General features: G+C 39.7%; 1 protein-coding gene across 2 annotated transcripts in view; it reads right to left on the bottom strand.

The window, feature by feature from the left end:
- Positions 1-27436, bottom strand: part of TNIP3 (TNFAIP3 interacting protein 3) — a 68775-nt gene that overhangs the window by 29136 nt on the left and 12203 nt on the right. Inside the window, exons 3-7 of one of the 2 annotated variants that reach the window (XM_014949990.1) lie at positions 19643-19728; positions 10193-10325; positions 3009-3095; positions 1249-1338; positions 61-126 (exon numbers count right to left, since the gene is read on the bottom strand). In XM_014949990.1, coding sequence (XP_014805476.1) covers positions 61-126; positions 1249-1338; positions 3009-3095; positions 10193-10325; positions 19643-19728 — 462 coding nt within the window. The remainder of the gene's footprint in view (positions 1-60; positions 127-1248; positions 1339-3008; positions 3096-10192; positions 10326-19642; positions 19729-27436) is intronic. The other variant, XM_014949991.1, reaches the window with a different exon arrangement.

The following is a 27436-nucleotide window of genomic DNA, read 5'->3' as shown; positions in this document are numbered from 1 at the left end:
ACAAACTTAAATATCAGCAGTTGGCATCCATATTCCAATAAAAGTAGTCAACATTGTTACCTGTTTTTCATAAAGCTGTTTCATACGTCTAAATTGATGATCCCATTGCTTGTTCACCTCCAGAAGCTGTAATTATCAGGAAGTCACAGTAAATAACCCTTATTCAACATTGTCAATAAATCAAAACCAGACTGGCATTCTAATCCTCCAGCTATGAGTGTTCACAACCTTCTCATTATCCAGCCAGTTCATTTCACAAAAAACAAGTTTAAGATTTGGCAAGTTATGGCTTGTTTGCCAGTGCTTTGGTATTTCAGTTAAAGGACATGAACATTCAGAAAGTAACATTCAGGACACATGCAAATACACAATAAGCTACAGCTGAATCATTTCCAACACTGTACAAATCCCATGTTGCAACTCCTGAATGGCCAAGGACTTTTTAGTTTGCTTTAAGTTACACAAATTTATTTCCAACTAGAAGCTCCCAGACTTCAAACAAATGAAGACTCCTATTGACTGCAATTACTACTGGGTGCAGACCTCACTTGCTTTTCTCAGTACCTCTAATCAAGTCAGCATACACATGCAAGATGGGAAGACTGGCTAACACCACACATGTAAGTGGTACAAGTCAGCATGTGTGCACTTCTATTGGAGAAAGCCAAATACATCCCTCTGAAGCATTTTGCTTCGTTGGATATAGGGTCACTCTTTAGGACACTCAGCAAAAGAAGGGCTTCTAGTTTGCTCCTATCTGTGACCAAGACACCACTGCCTACTACTCACAGTGGTTCCTTGGTCTTTACAACAGTCATCATTAAAAAAATTGCCCTTTGTACTGTATAAATCTCTGCTCGTCTAGATTCATATCCACGTTACAATAAGTCATAATTTGTTTTTAGGAACAGTTCTCCAAATATAACTCTGCCTATCTTGGTAGAGAGAAGTAGGACAATAGGAACTAATTGAAACATGATTTTAAGTGCTTACACTCTTTGTGCTGTGAAGAAATGCAAAACAGAAAGTCTCTGCATAGAAATTGTCTCACAAGAGCATGGCATGAGGTTCCCACAGGAAAAACATAGGTCTTGCTGGACAGGTGGTTAAAATCAACTGCAGCACACATGCAGTGTAAATAACAGAGATAACATATTCAGTGATTTCTTGCCCTGGGCATATTAGTGATATTGTAATGTCTGTCTTAGAGGTTCTCTCTGTAAAGGTTAAGCGTAAACTTAAGATTACCTGTCGTTTCTGTCTTTCCAGTGAGAGGATCTGTTGTTCCAGAGAACTGGCTGACATAGTGCTCTTTTCTGTCAGTAGTATGTGCCTTGACTGGAGAAAAGAAATGTTCAAAGATGAATGTTTTCGGCAACCTCTCTTCAAGTCTAGATTGCCATATAGAGCTCCCACCCACTATGCCGCATGCACATACAGAAACTAAACCAGCAACATTTTCTTACATTGCATTTGTATTTTAGTACCTTTACACCTGCTGACAGCAGATGCTGAAGCATACATTTGCTGTAACCTCGCTTAGCCTGTGTTTTAGTTGAAGCATTATGCAAAAGGACACTGAAATAAACAAAATTATGTCTATTTGTAACATCTGAGACATAGAATACAAAATAGAAATTTAATTATCTTACAGATGGTAGTACAAACAAGTAGTACAAGCCACAAAAGTTGAGCATAAGTTGAAGTGGGTGTAAGTAATTCCCTTCATTTACAAGAATTAGAGTAATTAGTAGTATTGCCCCTGGTAAGTGCTTGCAGGCCCGAGACAATAAACTTTAGAACAATGGGTTCAAAACAAGCAATACAGAAAATGAATAGGCGATTTGGAGAAATTAGGAAATCAGTCTGCAATTGTTCCATTTCATTTTTTTGAAGTGTGGAGTTTTGCCCATGCAGGACAACAGCTGCTAAATCCTCTTTTTTATAATGACAATGTCATATATCATAATTTCCAAGAAGTTTCTGTCATGAAAACAAATGTGATCTATTAGATATATGTACACACATATATATGTGTATCAAAAGAACTCTACTGGAAAAAAGATACATGCTTATAAAAATAAAACATACTGTGTTTGGATACCTACTCAGGGATTTTTTTTGCTCCCTAAATTCTCAACCAACGTATGAGAAACTAGGATAAAAGTGTGAGCACTACTAAGGACTTTAATCCCCTGAAATAATTTTTTTTTCAGCTAGAAAATTTAATGTCAAATATTAAAGAAGATTAAAGTATAGTTTTGTTGTGTCTTTCCACAGGCAAAATCCTGACTACATATTTGCCCCATGGCCCATCCTGCTGAGCTCTAATGTGGAGCACTTGACTTCCATGCCAGAAAACACTTAATCCTTTTAATCCTTTTTCCCGTAGAAGTCCATCAACTTGTTTAACTTAATGTATCTGAAACAATTACCTGGCAGTCAATGGAGTTATTCATGTATTGAATTGTTTTCAGAATCTAGGCCTTAGGCATGTAATGAAGAGCATATTTAAGAGTCCTATTAAAGTGAATAAGACAACTTACAAATCTAACTACTATATACACACTTGGCACCAACTGGCCCGAATACTGCTCACAGAATTTGTTGGGTAACTAAAATGAACCACTTTCTACCCTTTGTATAGCAAATTAAATTGACCAGATACTTTTCTGGGGAAAAAAAAAACCAAAACAATAGGGAAGGCTTTCTTTCGAATAATGCTGTATCCAAAAATATTTCTAGTATTTCATTATAGTAGTTAAATCTGTAAGTTGTCTTACTCACTTTAACAGGACTCTTAAATATGCTCTTAAATACACGCCTAAAGCCAAGATTCTAAAAACAATTCAATTCAGCAGCATAAATCATTCAGGCAAATCTACTGGAACACAAAAACAAGCCCATAATTGCCAGTCTACAAAGTGACATGCATAATACCCACACCAGCTCAAAGTCGATGCTGTTAATCAACAGCACTTCAAAGGAGGGCCAAAAAAGTCACTTACTTCTAGTGGGTCTGCTGGGGCTTCCATATCACTCACACCTGCCCGTGTGCATCCAAGAAGGCCTTGAGCATTTGTTTCACTACGGGTCTTTGGAAGAAGAGGAGCAACGAAAGAGATATTTTATAGTGACTAAAGAAGCAAGAGAATTGCATTGAGACCCAGAAGATCCACTAGTGCTGCCTGTGGAAGCAGCTGAGGTTCAGAAATAAGGGGTGGAATTTTGGTTTTTAACCTTTTCCTCCTTCCTGGCTGGGGCTTCCCAGAAGGGTTGAAGCACACTGCCTGTGACTAATATACCAGGCAAGGCAGTACCCTGCTTGGTGTGCATGTAAATCACAATCAACTGGCCCCGAGAGAGGAAGTTGCATGTATAAGGGAAGGAAGGGTAAGTTTTTTCAGTAAATAAGAGGACAGGGTTTTCTATCCCTGCTCCCAACTGTAAAAAAAGAGTTACATAAGGATGACAGGTATTAAGAGACACTACAACAGTTTGAACTATCACGACTGAAAAATTAGTGAGTCATGCTTACAAAGGAGTAATAGCCAAGTCTGTTAACAGTTATGGGGAAGAGCACACCTATACAAACCCCTTTAGGGGAAAACCATAACTGGAAATTTGATTTACTTTCCCTGAAGAAAAGCTGCACAAAGATGAAGAATGTCAGGTGTTGGTATTCTTCTCCTAAGGACATCATATTTGCAGTTCCAGTACTTCCCTTATGTAAGCATGGATCTAGCTTGAAGCTACTCAAGCCTTCACTCACAGCTACTCAAGGTACCCAGTACTTCAAAGTTGTGTCTTAGTTTTCCATTTGGAAAAAGAGGTTAACCTTACCAAGCTAAAATGTCAGGAAAAATTAACAAAGAAAAAGCTTCTACAGATTTCACATGCAAAGTCAGGATGAAACAGAAAAGTGCAAAGTATTGTTGTATTCATTTTTGGAATTCTGAATAATGATGGATTTGAGAAGGAAGCGTGAAAGAAAAATCATTTTCCTTATTGTGGAAAGATCCTTGGATCTGAGGCTTTTTCAGTAGGGACAGAGGTAGCTTATTTCCTTTTCAAGGAAGGGAATGAAAGCTAGCCTAGGAAATTTGACATAAAATAATATAACTCTGCGGGAGCTCTCTCAATTTCCAAAAAAGGATTTAGAAAAGTAAAGTAATCCTGGGAAATGCTGGAATTTAACAGCCGCATTCCAGATCTCTGATTCATAATGTGTGACTAAGCAATACCTCTTTTGCAAGATACAAAATCCAATTTGGAAGAAAGCTACTATTTTATAATATTTGCATATGAAATATATCCTACCTAGCCTGATGTTCTTTTTTATTTTTTCCTGTTTTATGGATTGGCTGGAAAATTCACAGGGTATACAGAGAGAAATTAAAACACAAATGTTATTTTAATAAAGACATTTTACATTCTACACAGGAATCATCCAACCCATCAAAAAATAAAATAATTTCATCTGTACCTATATCAAAACTAATCTTTGAGCATATTCCGCCCATGTACAGCATTGGTTTAAAGAAGGAAGAACTACTGGCTGGTAACTCAGCAGCAATTTCCACAATTGCATTTCTTGACATTCCTGTAGCAATTAATATATTGCAAAAAATATGAGCCAGTAACTGTCAGGCAATGAAAGAAAGTAAACCTCTGTACCACCAAAGCAAGGCTGAGTGAAATAGGAAGGCCATCCTCTGGGAAACAGACATGCGAGCAGGCCAACTTCTAAAATGAATAAACACAGCATGCTACCTGAGAGAATGTAGTAATAGTTAAACCACAAAAATCCCCATAGTGGCGAAGGAAGAGGAAGTAACACACATTTTAAAAATGAGACCAAGCACTATAGCATTATTAAAAGTGTGTATCAAATCAAAGCTTACACCTAATGACTTCAAAAGTCTTTGTGGAAGTAGGCAATAATCCTATTATACACACAGGGAAACAGGCCAACTGAATGTTAAAGGTCACCCAGACGTTAGTGTCAGATCAGAGAATGGTGATGTCTCCTTTCACCATGGTCTGTCTCTCACAGCCACATCTGCAGCATCCACTAGCAGGCTGTCACTGTGTAATTGTGTGTTCTGACTGTACTGAAGTTAGGACACTTGAAGAGTCCAGAGTCAGCTTCTGAAGAAGAGGGTACTGTGACTAGGCACAAGTGACATGAACAGTAATTATCTGTTGTCTTCTCACAATGTTCTGCTACCTTGTGCTGGCCTGGTACAGTCCTATAGATTATATCAACGCAGAGAAAAGGCTCTGGGGAGACCTTATAGCCCCTTCCAGGACATGAAGGGGGCCAACATGAAAGATGGGGAGGGAATCTTTATCAGGGAGTGGAGCAATTGGACGAGGGGTGATGATTTTAAACTGAAAGGGGAAGACTTAGATTAGATACCAGGAAAGAATTCTCTACTGTGAGGGTGGTGAGGCACTGGAACAGGTTGCCCAGAGAAGTTGTGGATGCCCCATCCCTGGAGGTGTTCAAGGCCAGGCTGGATGGGGCTTTGAGCAACCTGGTCTAGTGGGAGGTGTCCCTGCCCATGGCAGGGGGGCTGGAACTAGATGATCTTTTAAGTCCATTCCAACCTAAACTATTCTAGGATTCTAAACTTATGGAAACAGAGTCTGTCTCTGACTATAAAGTACCAACACTGTTCCTTTCCACTCTTTCCCTCCCAACCTTCATGTGTAAGTTACTTAAGCTCTTGCTCTAAAATGTGAGATGGACCCCAGGTAGATAAAGGCCTATATGTCTGTGTATTTCAGGGAGGCTATAAAAAGTGACACAGCTCTGTCCACTGCAGAATACGATTTTGTTCACAGCTGTCTTGTATTACTTTAAAGACTGGGGTGAAGGGGAAAACATCCTCTTTTATGGCCATCAGTTTGAGCACACTCAGGAAAAAAGTTTCAGGTACTTTGGAGCGTGGCTGCCAGGAACACCTGGCAGGGAGCTGGGATCCAGAAGATCCTGTAGAGAGACTGCTGCAAGGAGCAGCAATAAGACAGTTAGCTGCCCCGTATGCAAAAAGCTTCCCAAGAAGCAAATGGGAGGCACCAGCCAGGATTTGCTGCCCCTCAGGAATGCAATGAGTTAACTCACAAGCGGCAGCATACAAGCCCATCTGAAAAAGGGCAAAGTGGGCTGAACTGTTTAGAAGCCTTTTATTAACTTCTATTCTATTTCTGGGATATTCTGTAATTTCTATTAGTAGCAGTTTTGAGTTTGGGTGGGTTTTTTTCCCTTTTTAAAAATGAGAATTACTTTAGTTTGTATTCTAGGAAGACCTGACCTTTCTGAGTGTAAAAGTGTAAAAGCCTTTTAGTCATCTTTGGGAAGCTTGCAGTGGGAGAAAAATCAAAGCCTTGGATCTGTAGCCAACACTGAATCCTCTCACAAGCATCAGCACCACAAGAAGATAAAAGTTCTCATTTTCAGATTGCTGGATCTTTATTCTGGGAAAGGCTTCTATTACTGTATTACAAAACAGGCACTCACAAATTAAGATAATGAAAGCCACTCATCACTTCTGAAAATTTCATCTGTTCAGTAACTGCAGTGAAACCAAGAACCATTAAAATGTTTGGTTCAAGCAAAACTGAGTCTTTCCTTCATGATGACAAAATGATAAAATCATCTTTCTTTTTTGTGAGGTTTGTTGGGGTTTGTTTGTTTGTTGTTTTCATTTATTGTACCATTCAGTCACAGAATTGTAGGAGCCAGATTTACTCTGATATTACTTAAGTTAAAATTTGGTGGCTTCTAGGGAATCTTCTGCCTACTTACATTTTGGTTGAGCTTTGCTTTTGGCTTTATTCCTGAAGCTGGTTTTCATGCCAGCAGTGCTTGGTACAGTATCCATTGCAACCCCTTCTCCTACTCTGGTGCACATGGTGAAATGGTAAAAATGAGGGATTTTAGCTGAAGAATAAAATCATCTCTTAAACCAGAAAAAGAATCTACCTCTTCCTGTCTAAACCTGGTCCACGCGTGCTAGAGAAGTGTGCTAGAAAGGGATTTTCCCTTAAGTATGTATGTCAGCAGCAACCTTTTGTGCTGTTCAGTTACGTACCCACTCTAACAGAAAAATAAGTGCAGATGAAAATGTGTGCCTTAATATGTGGGAACCAGATAAAATTAGAGCAAGATGTAGAAAACCAATTATTTTAGTTGCTATTCTTCCCTTCCTATTCGATACTTTTAACAGTCCTCACCTCCCCTAGAAAACATCCTTCTTGTGTGTAAAATCGCCCTAAACATACTGAAAACACTCTGCATGAGTACTTTTTAGTAATATTTGTATTTTTAAGCATAATATTTAGTCTACCTTATTCCAGTAAAATGTAATCAGCTTTATACTTAAGTTTGAAAAAGGAAGCTGCTTTTTTTTTTGAGGTAAGAAATATGTTTCTTTGATTTCTTTTATTAAAATAGCAAAATTCTTGATCCTTTTGGCCTTCAGTTTCCTCCTCTGTAGAAGACAGAAGAAGGAACCCTTTCCTTCCTGAGGCACATTCTGAGGACAGGCACTTTCACAGATTATGGCCTCTGCAGGACTGGAGCTTGCAATCCTTCTCATTCACATAAACTTTTACTGCACATCGCAGCAGTAAGTGATGTTACGAAAGACAAGGGGAATAAATCAGTAGATGTGAGTTTGAAATTATCACTGTTCTAATCAGTAAAAGATTCCACTCCATGGTATCCTTTTTTGGTCAATGGCTCTTGCAAAAGTGAACACATTTCGTTAAACTGAGAAGAGCTTAAATCAGTGTAAAGTAATGATGCCACAGGAATGTCTCACCTCTCATTTCAGCTTAAAACCTAAAAAACCCCAGTCGGTTTGCTCACCTAGACAAATTACATAGAGGGACAAAGGCACTAACGTCCATTGTATTAGACCAATTAACCATATGTGGGTGTCAGGGACCTGAGTACACCAACAGGCTCTAATCACTGGGACCTGCCTGTAAGGATGTTTTTCTGTAATCTCCTGCCTCTTTTCCTTCTCCTTGGAGCAGAGACCAGCAACCTGGTCTAGTGGAAGGTGTCCCTGCCCATGGCAGTGGGGTTGGAACTCGATGATCTTTAAGGTGCCTTCCATCCTAAACCAATCTATGATGCTATGATCATGACAAGCTGCAGTTAAAGTCCTACAGATAAAGGAATCATGGGACGAAGCATGCACTCAGAATTAGCTCATTCTGCAGAACTATGTTTTCTTTCTCTCAAATATTTGCCTGTAAAACCACAATAATATTATATATTTTTTATGGAAAAAAATCCTGGTGAAAAAGGGAATTTGTTTACAGACATTTTGAGCTAACAGTCTTGAAAGTGATTAAAGCTCAGAAGGAAACACCATTTTGCAGTGTGCAATTTACACTCTTCAGTCCAGGAAAAAAAAGTAACAGAATAAAAATGTCTTGCTGGTTCTGACAAAGAACTTTCTGATGAATGACCAACACTGTAGGGAAGGGTACACTTTTGCTTCATAATTAACTTTTTTTCTGTTTCCTAAATAACGAATTCCCCCCTCATTTTAAGTCTATATCAGCATTTCATATCACAAACTGATATTTTCTGGGTATTTTTAATATGATTTTATAACCTTTGTAATTGAAAGTATAGTGGATTCGTTAAAAACATTACGTCATTTTCCAAAACACAGAGTCTGATACATGTACTCCTAGCGTCTTATACTGAGCTTGTTGGAGCTTATCACAACTGTCAAGTTGTCACTCACTTGAAGTCCAAGTCAATAACTAACCGAGTGAAAAGCTGTTTGACTTTAAAGTATAAATAAAAAATAGTTAGTATATTTTGACTTCAGAAACACCATAAAACTTCCTCCTTTAAGCTATGAAAACCACACACGTGGATCTTTCAAGGGCAAACAGTGCTACAAATGCAAAAAGCATAAAAGCACTGCAGATGAAATACTGCCTCGGTATTCATGAAGCGCTGAAGCATGCCACAGAAACCACTGAGGTGAGCACATCCTTTCTTTTTCCTCCCCATATCCACCAGATCCTCTCCTACATCTCCTTCCATTGGAGGAAGGCTAATATGGGGGACCAGGTGTTTCCACAAACCTTTTGTGGCTTGCTGTTCTGCCCTGTAGTTTCAGAGCTCAATGCTACTTGACTCTGCACTGACGTCTGTTTCACCAGGCTTATTCCTCCCCTGGGGTCGGGAATCCCCATTCCTCCCTGTGGCTTCTCTCTCACTGTTTCTAATCCCACTAGTCTGACCCTGGGGCATCTCCTTAGGCTCAGCTCAGTTTCATGCCCTGAGGTCATGAGTCATTTTGGAGATGGCGGTTTACATGTGAAAGGAGCTATGTGTAATTTCAGATTTCATAGAAGAGAGTCATCTCTCCTTTACCTCCTCATCAATTTCCTGCATCCCACCTCCTGGCACAGCCTTCATCCCGCACTGGAGCCACACAGGCAGGTAAGTGTGTCATCCCTTACAGGTGGATGGCATTCATGGCTTAATCACTTCTCTCACTCCTCCCTTTCCCAGTTTGCAGAAAACAGGAATTTCCTTTTGTCCTCCTACTGCACAATAAAAATCAGCTTGCTATTTCAGTGCAGAGAAGGGAAACTGAGAGGGAAACCTAGAACGAGTTTCTGTCATGCTTGTTAACCGCTGCTTCACTGCAAGAAAAGGCGACCATCTCAGCAGGTGGCTTAAGATTTTCTGTTTATAATACCCCAGAAGCGTGGGTTTGAATCACCGTTTTCTTCTTTCTTCCTATTTATCTAAAAGCCTATCTGACATTCCCAAAGCTTTTTGCCCCCCACACCTCTGCTCATCCTCAGTTAAAGCAGAACTACCAAACACAACAAGCTAAAGAAATGTCAGTGCTCTGGGGTATCTAAGTTTGGTGGATGTGTGTTATCCAACAGGCGCAGCTGGCTACAGAGAGTGGCACTTTGGATGATCGGTGGATTTAGCTGACCTTTTAAAGCGCTATAAGACATGCCTTCTCACTCATAACACAAAGTAGTTGCATCAGAAAAAAAAAAAAAAAGTGTAGCAAGGTCATTGCATCATTTCAAAAATCCAAAAGTTTCATGCATAATCAAGTCACCCAGGGAACATCCCCTGAATGTTCCTTCCTGGCAGATAAACATTGCAAAAGCGGACTGCCTTTACCTTAAGGGAACATGAAGTTCTCTGATTGTTCAGACTCTCTTGGGCAATAGGTTCAGGGTCCTCATGTGACTGGTAAGTATTATTCTTCTCTATCAGGTTTCTTATTTCAACATCAAGCTCTTCACTTTCACACCTGCTTAGAAAGAAATAGCAATGTTAAATTTTACATGTAAACTTGAAGCGCTGAGAAGGTAAATTTGTCTTCTCAATATGACAACATTCAGAAGATTGTCTTGCACCAAGGTCCTGCTCCTTTCCTCCCTGGTACGCAATCAGAGAGTGCTACAGCAGTGTCACACAGGCAATCTATAAGTGTCCTCCGTGACAGAAATTCACTTAAAATATTTAAACGAGCAGCCTTTATGAATTTTACTACCTTGAATCTACAAAATCCAAGTCAACCCTTTTGGGGATTATATGAAGGCTGTCATGTGCCCTGAACCCCATCCACCCATATGCAGCTTCAAAAATTTTAAATTCAACTTTAACAAAAATGTAATCAACAGGGTTAAATTGGTTTTGAACTCCAAAACTAGGTGCTCAGTTCACAAACCTCTTTGATGGCACATTTTTTTTTGCTGTAACACTTCATAATAGATACCTGATATACATTTTCAATTTTTTATTTCCTGAAAGTTCCTTTTAAAAATATTCATATCTTGTAAAATTTGCTCTGTTGTGAACACTGAAATGATATTCACTTGGTGGGAAAACTCTTTTCTTTCTGTTTCTCTCCTAAGGACATACAAGACATACGTGCACTTAAAAGCTCACTCCAAATTTTCAGCACTAACTTGCAATTAGGGCTAATTAATTTGATACACAACAATGGTGGAATGTGACTTTCAGAGAACGGACTGTGGCATAATTAAAACAAACCCTAAAAAGTCCTAGACCCTACCCAAGTTTTCAAGAAATGCTCATGTCTTTAGCAAGCTCAGACCTTCATTTCTTAATCAGCTAAACCAACTCATATAAGTAACGCATGGCCAGAAAGCAAACTGCAAGGCTCAAAAGTATTACCAACCTGTTATAGCAGGATCACTTATTGACTTACGTAGAAAATACTGATGTCTTCATTTGAACTAGCAGAAAAACTGAAAGCAGTAAGAATTTATCAGCTATATTTATTGCAGCTTAGACAAGCAATCCACAGGGACTGCACCACAGGTTCTGAGGAAACTCTTGAAGGGCAACTGATAAAATTATCCAATAAACAAACCCATCTGTCCTAATCGTAAGAGTAAATAAGTATAGCAAATTTCATGCTCATAACATAAAATCATTCATTTTATTCTTGGTATTTACAGCACAGAGACTGTAATAGAAATGTATTTTCATTAAGCATGACTGCAATATTATTTGTAGGGGTACTACAATAAAATACCAACAGTAACAAACAAGGACAGGTAAAACTCAAGAGTTTTTTTTTGACTTGCTGCCTAGTAGTTGGACAACCTGGAATTTCATGGCAGTTTCAGAGTTGCCATAAAACCTCCTGCACCAAAAAAAAGTTTCATAGCAGAAACAAGGTATTTGGATGTGTTTTATCCAAATGAAACACATTTGGATGGTAGACCTATGGCATAGGGAAATAGGACTTCTACACAAGGAACCACGACCAGGTGGTTTTTAGTGGCAGAAGGTCCTGAAGCACTGGAAACATCACATGATTTTTCTTCTCTGCAGAAAGATCTTTCTTCTTACTAACCTTTTGCCTTTTTTTTTTTTTTTAAGCCAATATAGCAACTAGTGCGAGTTCAAAGAAACAGAGTACCCAACTGAAGAGGTATTGTCTTTTGTTAGACCACTTTAACTGGTCACAACTCCCTTTCAAAGCCATGACAATTAAGAGAAAGACCTTCTCAATGCACATTTTCATGAACCTCACAGAAGTGCAGTTTTCAGTCCCAGCTGCGTGTGGGTGGCAGGTGAGCCCCAGCAGCACCAGTGCTGCGTGGCAGCTCATGAAGAAAACTACATAAGGAAACCAGCAAACCTTGCAAAAGAAATGCAGCCCTTTTCCATCTCACTAAATATTGCAAAATCCTGGATAGACCAGTGTGAGTGCCACTTTTTCTTTTTTAAGCAATTCGGTGCCAAGGTTCCCAGACAATAAATCTCAGGCAGCAGCATGACCAAGTGCTCTACTTATAGCCCTCAAGTTTAATCAAGTACATAATGCAAACCTTGCAACACAAGCAGCAACACCCCTTTTCTCTCAAGTGCACTTCCCCAGAAAACAGCACCTTCAGCTCATTTGGAGTCCCATGCCTGACCCAGCCTGAGATTGCTGTGTGTAACAGAATCGGATGGAGGCTGTGCAAAGCACTCATTCCGGATGCTCGGAAGAAAGGAAAGGCCTCAGTACGGAAGCAGTCGCTCACAGTGCAGTTTTAGGAAAAATGCATGAAATTATATTTACATAGTGAGGGAGAAATTAGTGCTGCAGCCTCCTTTGAGCCTCTAGAAACGTGGCAAAAGAATAGAGAGGAGTAAATTGAGGTGAAATGTTACTGAGCAGTATTGAGAGATTTAGGACAGAGCTGCTAAAACCACAGGCCAATACATTCAGACTGAGCTTTCAAAACTTTTTTTTTTTTTTTTAATCTGGGCTTAGCAACCAACCAAAGGTAGGCTAGTTGCTCTCCTCTTTCCTTGTTCTACACACCTCCTGTGTGAGACCAGTAGAGCAATCAGCTCACTGCTTAGCTAAAAGGCTCTGTCGTACAAGTGGTAAAAGGTATTTTGCTCCTTTCCCAGGTCTGCAGTCACACATCCTGCTCCAGCTGCAGCAAAACCAGACAAAGAGTTTAACTCCTCTACAGCCCCAGACACTTTCCACCTTCACTACCCCTCTACTGCAAATTACCATCCCCATCTCCCAGCACAACCCACTCACCTGGCTTAATCAAAGTACTCAGGGTTTCCTTAAACTTTTTAAAGTAAAATAAAGCAACTTAGAGTAAAATAAGTGTTAAAAATAAAGGAGCAACATCTAAGTGCAGTAAAAGATGACCAGCAATCTCTGGCAGGAGTGCAGCAACAAGTATTTAGGGAGGCTCCACTCATCTCTGCTGCTGGTTCAGCCACAGCAAGAGATGTGTGACCACAACCTCCTGAGCTCAGAGCATGAATAAAGCTGGGAAATACCCCATAAAGATGGTGGGTTGACTTGAAATATTTCATTTTAGCCAGGAAGCATTCATTCCTCTACTCTGCTCCCCACAGTTTGTCTGACACTGTGGCTGTAAACGATGTTCACCTCCAGCTGCTCCCACCCTATATCTCTGCATTCTCCCTTCTAGGATTAGGAGCACCTGGGCAAGAGCAAGAACCAGCTGTGTCTGGGTAAAAGAAAGGGAACCACAAAAGACTCAAATCCCTACAAATTGATTGCTGCTCTGTACTATACATGTGTTCCAATACCATCATCAAAGTCAGAAAATTGCTTCATTGACTAGATTTCTTAATCCATTTGATTTTCCCTTAGGTCTTCTGAACAGAAACTATTACCCCATTTACCTGTATTTTAGTATTAGTCACTTTGACAATTTGAAGGATATATTTATTGTGATGTAGAATATTAATCATATCTGGTGTATAGATCCATTTTACAGTCCAGAAAGCACAGATGATGAGTGCTTGAATGCATCTTCAATAGACTGGTGACTGGGAGCTACCCCAGAAAAAGACAGTTCTTGGTGACTACCTGACCTTCCCCTGGTGAGCTCTAGAGGGCACACAGCATTTAGCTTCTGCAGAAAGCACTTTTTTCATAACTGCTTTTGGTTTTGTGAAGTTCACAGGTACGTTTCTACACCATTAATACCTTTACTGTTCTACACTGTTGCCAACATTTTCTAAAATTAGGTATTTTGGTTTTAATAATTAAATTATGCAAATAGACAATCTGTTAGAAAAAAATCAGAAAAAATGAAGTCCGTTCACATTTGGGTGATACAGGTTTTTGTTTTGTAAAACCAATCATCAGAGAGTATTAAAAGCATTTTTATGTGGTCATAAGGGACAAAGTATATCCCTTCTATGTGCTAATGCTTCCCAAAGTGTATGAAAATATAAAAAACACATCCTACTTACATAGCATGCTATGATGCATGCAGAAGCCTGTAACAGACTAGAATATTAACTCCTCTTTGTAAACGTTGAATTAGTTGCTAAATTTCCTTTTTTGGCAAAATTAAGATACTTCACATGGAAGCAGAACCTACAGATATAATGAAGGAAACTGCTCTCCCAGCATGAGTTTTAGCAGCTGGCAGAGAAAGGAGAGAACCCAACCTTACTCATAATTTCCACGTCACATCTGAAAAGTAGTATCCAATATTCTTCTAGCCATGTCCTCCAAGAGCGAGAAGCTGGGTCTGTTCTCTTTGGTTTGCAAGTCACATATCCATGCAGGACTTCACTGCTACAGACTAACTGTGCACCACATTAATGATATTTTCATTTCTCCCACATATTCACCTAGCTGCCTTTAAAATTATTTTCACTTTTTTCTCTACAATACATCTCTGCACCATTTCAATTTCTAGGCTCTATCAGCTTTTTGTAATTAATTATTTATAAATGGTTGCATACTTTTTGCAGCAATTCAGTTTTTCAGCTAGGAGCCAGAGCAAAAATAGTGCCCAGCACATGCTTTGTATGTGAATGGGACTGAAATTCCTACGTAGATCAATATCACTCAGCTAAATAAAACCATGCTGGTCTGTCTGTCCTCACAGGGTTAGGCAATGAAGCCCTGACTGTACATGCGCAGGAAATTTGATTAAATTATGTATGTAATTGAGCCAGAGCAAAACCCATATTTGGCCCAAAACTGTCACTAAATCGAGAATACGATGTCACTGAAAGGAAGCGTGAGATGTGGGCACCCATGGCTTCTAATAACATCAAAGACACCCCTTACGGTCCACCTTATCCTGGTCAGGAGAAGCAGCAGAAGACAGAACAACTCCCACTAACACATGCTTTCATAACAGAGCAGCCAGCAATCGGTTCAGCTCTTGATGGCCTGCCCCATGCTCTTGATGAGCCACATGATGGCCAGGAAATACATGTTTATCAAATAGCCAGGTACAAGCCCCATGCAGAGTCCCAGCTCTGCAGCTGGTCCCATTTGTGAGCTGCTGGTTCTCCCCAGTTTTCACTGGAAACTGGCATTATTACTAATAGCAGTTATGTGACAACAACCGACATACCTACAACATCCCTCAAGGCATTTATTGCAAAATATTAATACCAAAGGCATATAACTCCATTTGAAATAATAATCTCAAGGCTGGTGTGCTGGGGTCATTCTCCTGTGATTGGTGAAAGCACAAATACACACCATAAACAATGAAAAAGGGTTTTAAGCCAGGATTTACAGCCAGACGCCAACACCACCAAGTCATATTTTGACGGGAAATGAATTCCAGAGTGTAGGGGTTAAACGCAAGCTTCAGCCCCTTGGGTGGGCAGTTCAGACATAGGATTCTTGCTTGGCTAAGCCTAAGGAGCAGATCCACAGAAAGAAATAAGTATCTGCATTTGAATTATGGAGGATGAACTGGTTGGGATAAACTAAAAAATGTGGTAAATTTCAAGGCAAATCGTTTCAGCTAATATTTCCCCTATTTTTGATAACATACTTCATCTCAGAAAAAAAAGCCTTTAGAATATGGGAGAGAATGAGATCTGGATTACAGAATATTTAATCTAATTTGTACTAGAAACAGACTTGTAATAGGAATAAAGTTAGGCATATAATTCTTAAAAATAACAGTTTATCTGTAGAACTAGGCTATTCTTTTTCATTCTGTATAATTTTACAGAATTTTTGCCCTCAATTCAGTTTTGTAAAATTTTTAGATTTTTTTCATATAAATACATTGGGATTTTTATCTTAAAATCTTATCCAGTTAAGACTAAATGACAAAAAAATTTCAGTCTAACAAGCACAAGAACAAAATCTTGCCAAGAAAACAGAAAGACTTTTGTTATGAAAAAAACTTTTGCAGCCTCATGACCTCTTACAAGTTTAGTAGATTCTGAGTTGATAGAGAGCAATTGCAATGTGGTGCTGCTCCCTAAGGATCAGTGGTGCTATTTGAGTTCTCAACACCCAGCAAGCTGATCTCCGCTCAGAGTTTAGGCTTGGGAATTTAAGCCACATCTCTTGAACTTGAGCTCCACTAGTTCTACATTCCACCTTAGGTATACCACTATAAAAAACAGTTTATTGGGCATAAAGGGTACTATGCACAAAAAGAACACCTGCCTTTGATAATTATGAGGATATACCTAAAAAGAAAGTTTTTTTAAAAAAAAAAAAAACAAACAACACATTATTTCAAATTATTTGCAACTTAATTTTTTCACTCAGCTGGAAGAAAAATTCACCCAGTATTTCAGAAGTGTAGCTGTGAAGCCAGCCCCACCGGCAACTGAGATCCACCTAACAGAGGAACTGTATTGTCTTCAGAGTGAGATGTCCCAGATGTTGCAAAGAAAGTGCTAGCACTGTTGCTTGTGAGCTAAACGTGAGATTAGAAATAATCTCCCTCCAGTTCCAAGAAGAAAGCTCCATAAGGCAAGGTGCATGATAGGGGTTAAAACACGTACATACTGCGACTATAGCAGAGAAACCACTTAAACTTTCGCTCAAATCTGATGTAGCCAAAACATCTGCCTATCACCCCATAAACGTCCCTACACTTCTGTTCCCTTTACGACAAAGGAATGGAGCTTTTAAGGCACATTTAATAGCCAGCAGCTGTTTGGCTGTCAAATGCCACATCTGGAGAAGCTGTGTGCTGTTAATGTGAACAGAAACAATTATTCTTTAATAGTTTTGCTTAATTTTAAGAATTACACAAATCACAACAAGAAAAGAGGTGTTCTTAATGGAAAGACATCTGGTTTCTCTGAAAATAAGTAAAAAAAAAAAAAAAAAAAAAAAAAATGAAATCCCTCCAAATGAGAGCAACTAAAAAAAAAAAAAAAAAAAAAAGGCCCCAGTCATTAACTGAAGCTGCACCTATAATCTGTCCTTTTTCAGTGAGGAGAGAAGCAAAGCTAGTGATATACAGGCACTTAGTGTCTCCCAGTCTCTGACTATTCCCCTCAACAAATACACAACACATAAGATGACGAAGACTAGGTGGTTAAATGGCATATTACTAATCACATGCTGCTCCTCCCCTCTGTGGAGGTTCCTGACTTTTGGGACTGGGTTTCAATGCTACCACCTCATTTCAGTACCCTACGGGGTCTGTATGTCAGGAAAATAACATCATTCCCCTTTTCACTTGGATCTTCTGCTTAGTTATACTACCAAGACCATAATTGAATTTCTTCCTGATGGACAGCATTTGGGCTCAGTTCAAACCTCACGAAAGTCAATTAAATTATTTTCACTAACTTTCTCAGGCTTTAAATGAGCCATGAGTGAGTTACAGATGGCTCTGGAGATTACTTCTCTCTGGAGAAGCAGTAAATGGAGCACTGTCACCCAGACTCATCACCCAGGACTCATGTAGCTGCGTGTGGATCACTCGTGGAAAGGGAACTGAAGTTTTGCCATGAAAATCACACAAATGGAAAGTTCAGCCAAGCAGAGCCACCAAATAGCGTGCGCTTTCTGAGCAGATGAATTCCCCCACTGAAAAGTGCACATGCAGAAAGCTGTGGCAGATGGCAGGAAAGTGTTGAAAGAACTGAAATCTGAGTTAAAAAACAAGAAGGGAGACAAATCTATATGTTTTCAAGTACTCACTCTTTTTCTATGAAGACCAATACCTAGAAAAGCTTGCACCCCTTTTAGGACACTTTCCTAGCCCCAGTAGGCACCTTTTTGAAATGGTCCCCCTCCCACTGCCCTTTCTGGACTGGCTCCTTGCCCCACAGCTATAGCTTGAGCACCACGACTCTATCCAGAACTTACACATACTCATTTCTGTGGAAAGCTAGGATTTTGATGCAATTACATAGTTGACATTTTTAACTGGTACTTTACACCACTATTCTTTCTTTTGTCAAATCAGGCATCACCACAAACAGAACAAGGCCCATACAGAGCCCATTTTGCCTCCTAGTTGAGCCTTGGCCAAGATGCGGATGCGTCACCAACATTTTACTGACCTGGGCTCACAGCTGGGCTGCACCCTTGGAGGAAACAAGCCCATGATTCATTTGGGTCAGTGTCTCCCATACAGACCTGAGATACTTTCAGTGATGCAGTAACAGCGCACGTGGAACAAACAGATGAACACCATTTGGAAATGCAGCCAGGAAATTTAAGACACAGAAGCTGACAGAGGACAACCGACTCTGTGTTAAGTCAAGCCAACTTCTTGCCTGTGGTAGCTGTTTGGCAGCCAAGCTGAGAGGCAGAGGAGACTCGCTGAATGGCTGTCTGTGGCACAGGTCCAGGGCCTGAACTGCCAGCGACTGGCATATGGTTTCACCAGGGATGCCATTGCCAGGCAGGAACCTGGCACCTCCCTCCCTTCACAGAGAGAGCCTGGAGTCCAACAACACTAGCAGCAGCTCACAATGTCTTCAATAAATGGGAAATCCCAGACCAGAAGGAATTTCAAATCCAGTTATTTCACAATAAACTAACCTGGGAAAAAAAAAATCTTCTTACAGGAAGAAAGAAGGGTAGGGCATTATTTCTTAAGCTTCCCCAAACAATCTACAGTTACCTTAAAATGATTTTTCTTTTTCTCTCTCTCAAATCCACACACTATACTTAATACAAGCTACCTTTTAATCATTCTTGGCTACCTTGAAATTTTATTTGATTTTATTTTATTTGGCCAGAGGTTGTCTTATGGAATACAGCAGCATTCACTGAAGTACTCAGCACTATTAATTTTCCTAAAGCTCCTTATTACTCACTGACAGTCTTTGAAAGGTGTTGCCATCATCACAGCTTCATTAAAGGCTGTAGTCATAACGTGACCTCTTTATCTCTATATCCTACAGTACAGACTCTTTTGTTGCCATTAGCAGTAGAACTAATGCTAGTTCACGAAGAAGCAGGTGCCCAAAGAGGTTGTGAGATCTCTGTATCTGGAGATATTTAAAACTCACCTAGACAGCCCTGAGAAACCTGACCTAATTAGCCCTGCTTTGAGCAGGAGGTTGGTCCAGATGACCTCCAGAGGTCCCTTCCAACCTACACTATTCTCTATGATTTTGCTCTTCTCAGTAGAGAAAATTTCCATGTTTCACTTGTTTAAACAGAGCTGACACAGATCTCCACAGGACAGATTAAAGCAGAAAAAAAAAAAAGTATTGACCTGTTTCCCTGGAAAATAAATCGATTGACATATGCAGGGAACACGCAACTATATATTTCCAGTAATGTAATGTAAATTACTTTAAAAAAATAAAAATAAAACAAGTTTTTTCACGTAAAATTACGATAGTTGATACCTTTCCATCTCAACACCCTGACGAGAGCATAATTCTAGATGATCCTCTGCATCTTTATTCTTCCTTTTGAGCTGCTCACAGTGAATCTATTAGAAACAAAGAGGGGAAAAAACAGACTTTAAGAGGACATAAAAAGAGTAACAATGTAGGAAGAAAAATTTAAGTACATGGTTACAATGAGAAGAGATAACCATGTCTTGCCTGCATTTCTGTCTTCCTCTTCATATACCATAAGTGCTTGCCACAAGCAAGCCAGAAATCTATTTCCTCCTTCCCAGTATCATCCTCCATTAAGTCCACCACTTTGTCAGGGACAGTTTTACAAGGGCAGGAGCAATAACTGTCTCTGGCTGTGGTGGCAAAAATCTACCCAAGGAGCAAAGCTGTCAGCAGTCCCAGGAACATTGGAAGTGTTGCAAAAAGGACCTTTGTTATTCTTCCTAAAAGAATCAACTATCTTAAATACTTTAGAGTTCAAGTGTGTCCTCACACTGACCAGAAAACTCATATACGTCATGGAAGTGTCCAGTATAACTACGGTTCCACATTTAAGAGAATTTGAGTAATGGGTCTGACCTAGATCACTTGGAGCAAAGAGAAAAGGAGCCGTGTGTGAGTTACTGTGCATGAGCGAGTTGTTCAAGAACTATACAAGCTCCTAACAAGCTTCCCTCTGGTCAGGGCCAGCTACTGTCCAGCACTGCATTTTCAAAGAGAAAGAAGAGAAGAAAAAAACCACTGGTCCCAGAAAAAAAAGACACACATAACGGTAACAGTAAGCAGCCCACATTTAGATATTCCTTTTTGGAATGACAACTTCAAACAGGAAATAAATATCAAAGTTTTTTAATTTTATGAGATAGCATCACCTCCCAGTCACAAGTAGGAAAACAGATGGTACAAAGAGGGAGCCAATGCCGCCTCATCCAGAAGAGTCATTCTGCTCCTGTGACACAGGCTGGTAAGAGTCCTGGGTATGTTTCTTCAGGCTATGTGGGACATCTCTAGTTCAGCAGAAAATGAGCCCAGAAGTCTTATTCTTCTCTTCAGATCAAAATGACAAACAATAGCATTATGATAGTTGCTGGAATGAGAAAACTGGCAGGTTTCATAACACCTATCTTAAGGACAGCAACGTGATGACTGACATAAAATGGGGAGCCATCAAGAGCAAAACCTGATACTTATAAGCAAGTAAGTTTTCAATTACAAGTCACTCTCTTTATTGGTAACATCAGCTTAATGTGAAACCACAGCTGAACATTTTATAGAAACCATGCTGCTTCGTCTATGCACAGAGCAGAAATTTAAAATGAAAGGTTGCCAGGAGAAGATCTGAGGTGTTTGGCATCTCTCCCTCCTCCTATTTCCCATTCCTGCAGGCATTTCACACATTTTAAATGCATCTGGTAATCACTAATTACAAGGATCCTATTAAGAAAAAATGTCAGTTCAGTTTCATGTGAAACTTGATTCCAGCTTGTCTGAGTTTTATGAGTGTCTGTTTAATCATAACAAAGACAAGTATGGAAAGCTTTGTTTGCTTGATTTCAATGGGAGCTGCAGACACTGAGTACTGATGGGAATTAAGCCTTATTTTGGAATGCCTAAACTTGGCTTTTAGGTGTCTAACTTAAAAACATAAGATTAGAAAAATGTTGACCTAGAACACTCCCTACCACCACTGAAAAAAAAAAAAAAATACTAAATGAAATCTGACTGTATTTTTCTGAATTAAAACAAAGCAAAAACAAAACAAAACAAACACAACAAAAAAACACCACAAAATTCAGACTGCTGCTCCATCTCTAATTCATCCCACTGGGCTTAGACACTTCAGCAGTCTCAGACGCCAAGTTAAGCACTTATTGCAGCCCATATGCTGAAAAATAGGCCATGTTAATAGCCTAAGCAATTAAAGGGATACAGGTTAGATGTTACTGAAGATACCTATGTTAGTACAACTCATGCAAGAAGCAAAGGAAGTTCTGAAAAACTGAAAAGGAAAAAGAAAAAAAAAAAAAACAGTGAAGAACACAGAAAAAGGTATTTATTTATTAGACATGTCACTGGCTGGTTCTGCAGTGAGAGGACGGTGAGCCAGATTCAGGGCCCGCAGGAAAGGGCTCTGGCATCACAAACACAAGCTGGAACATAGGAAGTTCCATTGAAATATGAGAAAAAAACTTCTTTAGGGTGAGGGTGACAGAGCCCTGGAATAGGGTGCCCAGGGAGTTTGTGGAGTCCCCTTCTCTGGAGATTTTTAAGACCCGCCTTGATGCAGTCCTGAGTGATGTGCTCTGGGCAACCCTGCTTTAGCAGGGGAGTTGGACTAGATGATCTCTAGAGGTCCCTTCCAACTCTGACAATTCCGTGACAATCACATAGTGGGTGCTCTGAGAAGCTGGGGAAACACAGGGAAAAGAGCTGCTAAAGCCAACAGTTCCCAAATCACTGCATGGCCCAGCTGCACACCCAGCCAGCATAAACAAGCAGTTCTTCAGAAGTCCTACTGCTAACATCTGCTGGGGCGGGGGGTGTCCCCTCCCCTGTGGCTCGACAAGGTCCGTTGTACAGATCTCCTGACTCTTAGTCATATGCAGATTGTGCAGCGTGTCCCTTAGTGCTGGGCACTGTGATTTAATGCACATCTGTACAAGCCAGCCCAGCTATCAGAAGCCATTCCTTTACTGTAGCATGGGAGCACATCCACCCACCCTCAGCTATCCAGTTCAAGATAAGGGGAAAAGTAGTGAAAAGTCATCTGCATGATCCACCCAGTTTAGCATGGTCAGGCTAGTGCCAGTCATTCCCACCTGCTGTGATTTTCCCCCACTTTGTCCCAAACTGCACAAGGGATCGCTGATGCAGAGTTATGGCTTTGCCTTTCATTCCTTATGGCTTTTTGGTAAAGCGTGTCACATCTAAAAGGCTTTTTCTTTTAATCCATTTTTCATTCTTCACAACCAAAAACTTACTGCAATGTGTCTGACCTGTGTTGGCAGCAGGAGTTGTGCTAAATCTAAACCTACAGTTACGCATCTGAACAGAAGAGAGGCAATTAGGTTATTGTCCTATGTTCAAGTACTTGTTATTAAAATAACCCTAAGGTTTTACAGCTATAACATGCAATTTAATGCTGTAGGTTTTTACCAGATCAGACAAATTGAAGCCATGATGCATGAAATTCAGCTACTCCAAAGAATTAAGGTTCTGTAGAAAATAAGGGGTTCTAATGGTCGTAAAGGATTGCCCAGAATTACATAAATTTTCTGCATTCTGTCAAGGCTTTTAAGAACAGGAACACTCTGAAGTAAAACAGGATCAGATTTGCTCACAGATTTAGAAGGTTTTGTAATAATTGAAAATGTTTGGGAAAAAGCATGCAAAATCTCCTTGCTGCTTGCTCACCAAATTTACCAGTGCTCCAAGCCCCGAGAGCTTCCTAGATATGCCATAATAGGCCAAAAAAGCACTTTTTGTTTGGTGTATTAGTTTGCTTTAAGAAGAAATAAGTTTGTATTAGTTTGCTTTAAGAACAAATAAGTTTTTCACAGTTTTCAAAAAAAAAAACAAAAACCCATCATTCAAGAATGACAAGACTCGTTAATTCTAATGAAATCTTAATTATAAAAATGATCGCAGCCAGACAGGCACTTACACAGTGGAGTTTCAAACCATTATCAAAAATGCATTTCACAAATATCTGCATTGTAAATGTAAACGTTAAATCCAGCAATGCTTTTGCTCCATTCTCTTTTTCTTTCTCTAAGTCTAGTTCTAACTTAAAAGCATTCTACTTTACCAAACCTTTGTTCATTTTCCCCAAACCTGCTCAGTAATTTACTTGCTCTTCAGTTGTACCAAAGTAATATTTTGTGGGAATGCAATGTAAAATAAACGTCAGAAATGAACCAGCCTAAATGAGGCAGAGAAGGGAAAGGAGATTTTTGTTTTGTTTTGCCTACCTAGATCAGTTCAATGATTCAATTTTACAGACCACCACCATAAACAGATATATTGTCACAGTGGAGGGAGCAGAAAACAGATAGTATGCCAAATAAATGGAGGCACATACTAGCAAATTATACATAAGGAATAAACCCACCAACAAGTTGCCCTTTCAGAAATACCTATTTTTGTACTGTGAAAGATTCAGGGCCTGTCACAGGTGGGCTGAGTAAACTTACCCCATTTAAGTATTGCCCATATTGCAAAATAGCTCTGAAACAAAGTGGAACATATATAATCATAAATACTGTTGATAAACAAGCCAGCAGGTCAAATATTATCTGCATGTGGCTGTTGTGTAGGAGGAGTGGGAGGGAGGAATGGATTATTACTGTAAATGTGATCAAGATGGAAGAACAACCAAAGATACAAAAGCGCATTTGATGAAAAAGGTCCTAAGCAACACTAACTGAAACTGCTCTGAAACATGACTAAAGCCTTCAAGATTTTTTTGCTCTGAAGTCAGAAATATAACGTTTCTGTGACGTCCTCCTACCTAGATATTCGCAGGTTTGGTACTCATAATAGCGCTAGTGTGCAGCGCAGCCAGCCTTCAACCAGCCATCACATCACATCCCCGTCTTCCTGCTTTTGCATCCAACGCTCTTTACTGAAAATGCAGCTTCAGTTGTGCAAATGCAGCACGAGAAAAAGCCACACACAAACACAGCAAGATCTGCCAGTTCTCTCCTCCCCCTGTTATTTCCTGATGAAATGCTGAAACTTCAATTTTAGACAGTTTCTGACCAAAAATTAAGATCTGAAGCTTGATTTTTGCCAAAAATGAAGAGTAGTTAGGTTCCTCAGTTCTGCCTTTTGCAATTTGGTTCAGATAAAATGAAACTGGTACCTGTCTCTGCATGATGCAGAAAGATTTAATGCAGAATACTTAAAACCGATCTCGCTATTGAAGTGCATTTCTCCTTGGTTAAGGGTAACAGTAGATTCAGAACAGCAATCAGCCCACAGAACTTAATTCACAGATGCCCTCCCACGAAGCTGGGATATCCACAATTTGATAAGCAATCTATTTACGTGCCTTGAGATAATCTCAAACTACACAGCAACTGAAGTAAATTAAAACCCAAAAATAACAGAAGCCCCTTGAAGTGTACCAGGCCGAGGAATGTGCCAATTAGAGGCTGAACACACTCTTTCTACCCAGAACTGAACGCCTGCCTTTCAGCATAGAGCAGATGGGACTCCAGAGAGGCTCTGCACCGCGGGTGCTTTGGCTCCGGTCCAGGAACGGAAAATGTGCAGTGTAATCTCTGCATTTGCTTTGTCGAACTGGATGTAGCAGGGTGACTCCGTGCAGACAGACAGTGCCTGCTGTATAGCTCTTCAGTCCTACACGTGCTGGTCCTGTGTGAAAATGCTTCTGTTGACACACACAAACCAGTTTAAGTGGTGGGTACAAAACACTGTTGTAAACTACATGGCCTTGTTAAAAATCAAGATCTCATTTTTTTCTCAAAACAGAGAGAACACCAATTTTTAAGCATATTTCTCTCTTTGGAAATCAATTCATTTAACAATTTCTAAACATCTTCGGACTGATGATCTCAAGAACTACATCTGAAAGTGAGAAAATTATTCCCCAGTGAGTATGAACTCCTTCTTCAAGTAGAAATCAGTGGCTCAAATGTTACCAAAAAGCAACCATAGTCACGCGCAGGTGACACAGACTTCTGCATTTAAGCTTACCATGTCAGTCACTCCACACGGACATCTGCACAGATAAGTTTAAAACATACAAAGTAATTTGAAAGGCTACGAAACCAAAGTTCAATGCCAAAAATATCATGCAAAAATAACACGCAAAGAGTCACATAAGAAGTGACCAGAGGAAGTCATAAATATCATCAAGCCACCAAAGCCACACACAGCATCCCTCAGAACAACCTCAGTACTTCTCTGAATTCCTGTAGTCACCTTCTCTCTCCCATCAGAAGAGGCCACAAAAAAAATTAAAATACTAGCCTCTAATTATTATAAGGTTATGAGTTTGGGGTTGGGAGGATTTAAGCTTTTCTGGTTTGGGGAGCTTTACAACGTGTGAAGAAGTTGCTAGAAGATGTATGATGACAATCAAATATATCCCCTAAAGAAAATCCCAACATTTTTCTGCGCTTTGAAACAAATTTTAAAGTTATTTGAGCCCCTTAGATATTGAAATGCGGACTGTCACTGGTTTTCAGATACTGCTCATGTACTCAGCACGTTTAGCACATTTTGAAGATACCTTTTTTCCACTGGAAAATGTTCGGTTTGACTAAAGCCAATTAGCATACACAGGTCTGGGGGCAAAGTCAATAACACTTCGAACACACCTATTGTACGCAATTTCTGTGAAAGCAATTTGTTAAATAGAATACAAATTAATTAAAAAAATGTACAAAATATGTTGATTAAATAAACTCCCCAACATTAAATATCTTTGATTTGTTTAAAATTAATTTATCAAGCAATCACAGGTCTGTCAAATATACAGAAATCTGCCAAGTATAGAGATCTTCAGAAACACACTTGCAAACTAGGCATGTATCATAGAATTGCACTGCACGAACGTTTCCAATGGTATTTTCTCATGATCTGTATCCAACTTTAAGCAGCATGACAAATTATTTGTAGGTAGGGAAGATGAGAAGGAAGCACTTGGGTATTTGTTAAATGTCAGCTTTAAATTATGCAGTAAAAAAATCATTCTTTATTATTATTCATGGTAGGGACAGGAAACTTGCCAAGAAATAAAATACAGATGTGAAAAGAAAAGATGCTGCGGGATAAAAGCAAGATTAATAACTATGATATTCATTGATAGTGCCCATAATGGTTTTTCTGAACAATTGTTAATGGAGATCTCGCTACAGTGAAACTGTGATGTTGTGATAGGAAAGAGAAATGATGGAACACCCTTGTGCAATCCAAGCCAAGAGAGAAAAGATTTAGGATCTATCAACTCCAACAACTTTGGAATTGAGTCTCTGCAGTATAAAGATGTAGCACAGTAACAGAAAGGAGACAGCTCCAAGTACAGGGCCCACATGGCTGGGAAGGAAGCAAGGGGCTGTGAAAAAAGAATCCAAGATATAGGCAGACCTACCTACAAAAAGTTGTGCAACTACAGGAACAGAAGTTTAACAGAGAGAAAGTAAGAAGGATCTGATTTAGATGAGGAATGCAGCTCTGTTTTATTTAAATTTCACACTCTCCAGCCAAGCTTCAAAATCCCAGGACAATAAAAGGAAAAAGCCCATGGAAAAGTAGGAACAATCTAACAAGCCAGTTGCAAAAAAAAAAAAACCTTGGTGTTGCTTGGCAGTAGGAACACCAGTTCTAAGCCACTCATAAATGCATGTTGCTTTCCACACTTCTGGAAACGCAGCACTGCTGCTGCTAGAAATTAGGACTCTGCTGACAGCATATCATGGTGTACTAAGGATCCAGAAGAGAGTCAAGGGAAGGTGACCCTTTAAGATGCTCTCTTTCTCCAGGCTTCCAAATAGTTTGCTGTGAGCATTTTGTAATCCTCACAGGTGTACTGACAACTTTTGCTTCCTTTTGAGAGGGGGGCAGTAGAGTGATCTAGAGTTCCTGCCGCTGCCCTAGCACAATGGGTATGTGTGCCCTCTGGCAGCACAAAATTGTTCTGAAAATATAAGGGTTGCTTGCCACGACGATGGATGAAAGTATTGCAGCTTTACCTTTTTATCAAAGAAGTAACTAGAAAAAGCACACACCTGTTTGTTTTCCTCTCCTCTACACGAACCTCATCTCTCT

Source organism: Calidris pugnax, unplaced genomic scaffold (assembly GCF_001431845.1).
Source record: "Calidris pugnax isolate Ruff unplaced genomic scaffold, ASM143184v1 scaffold42, whole genome shotgun sequence".
Taxonomy (NCBI): Eukaryota; Metazoa; Chordata; class Aves; order Charadriiformes; family Scolopacidae; genus Calidris; species Calidris pugnax.
The sequence above is the reverse complement of the archived record's forward strand: the minus strand, read 5'-3'. Positions and strand labels throughout refer to the sequence as shown.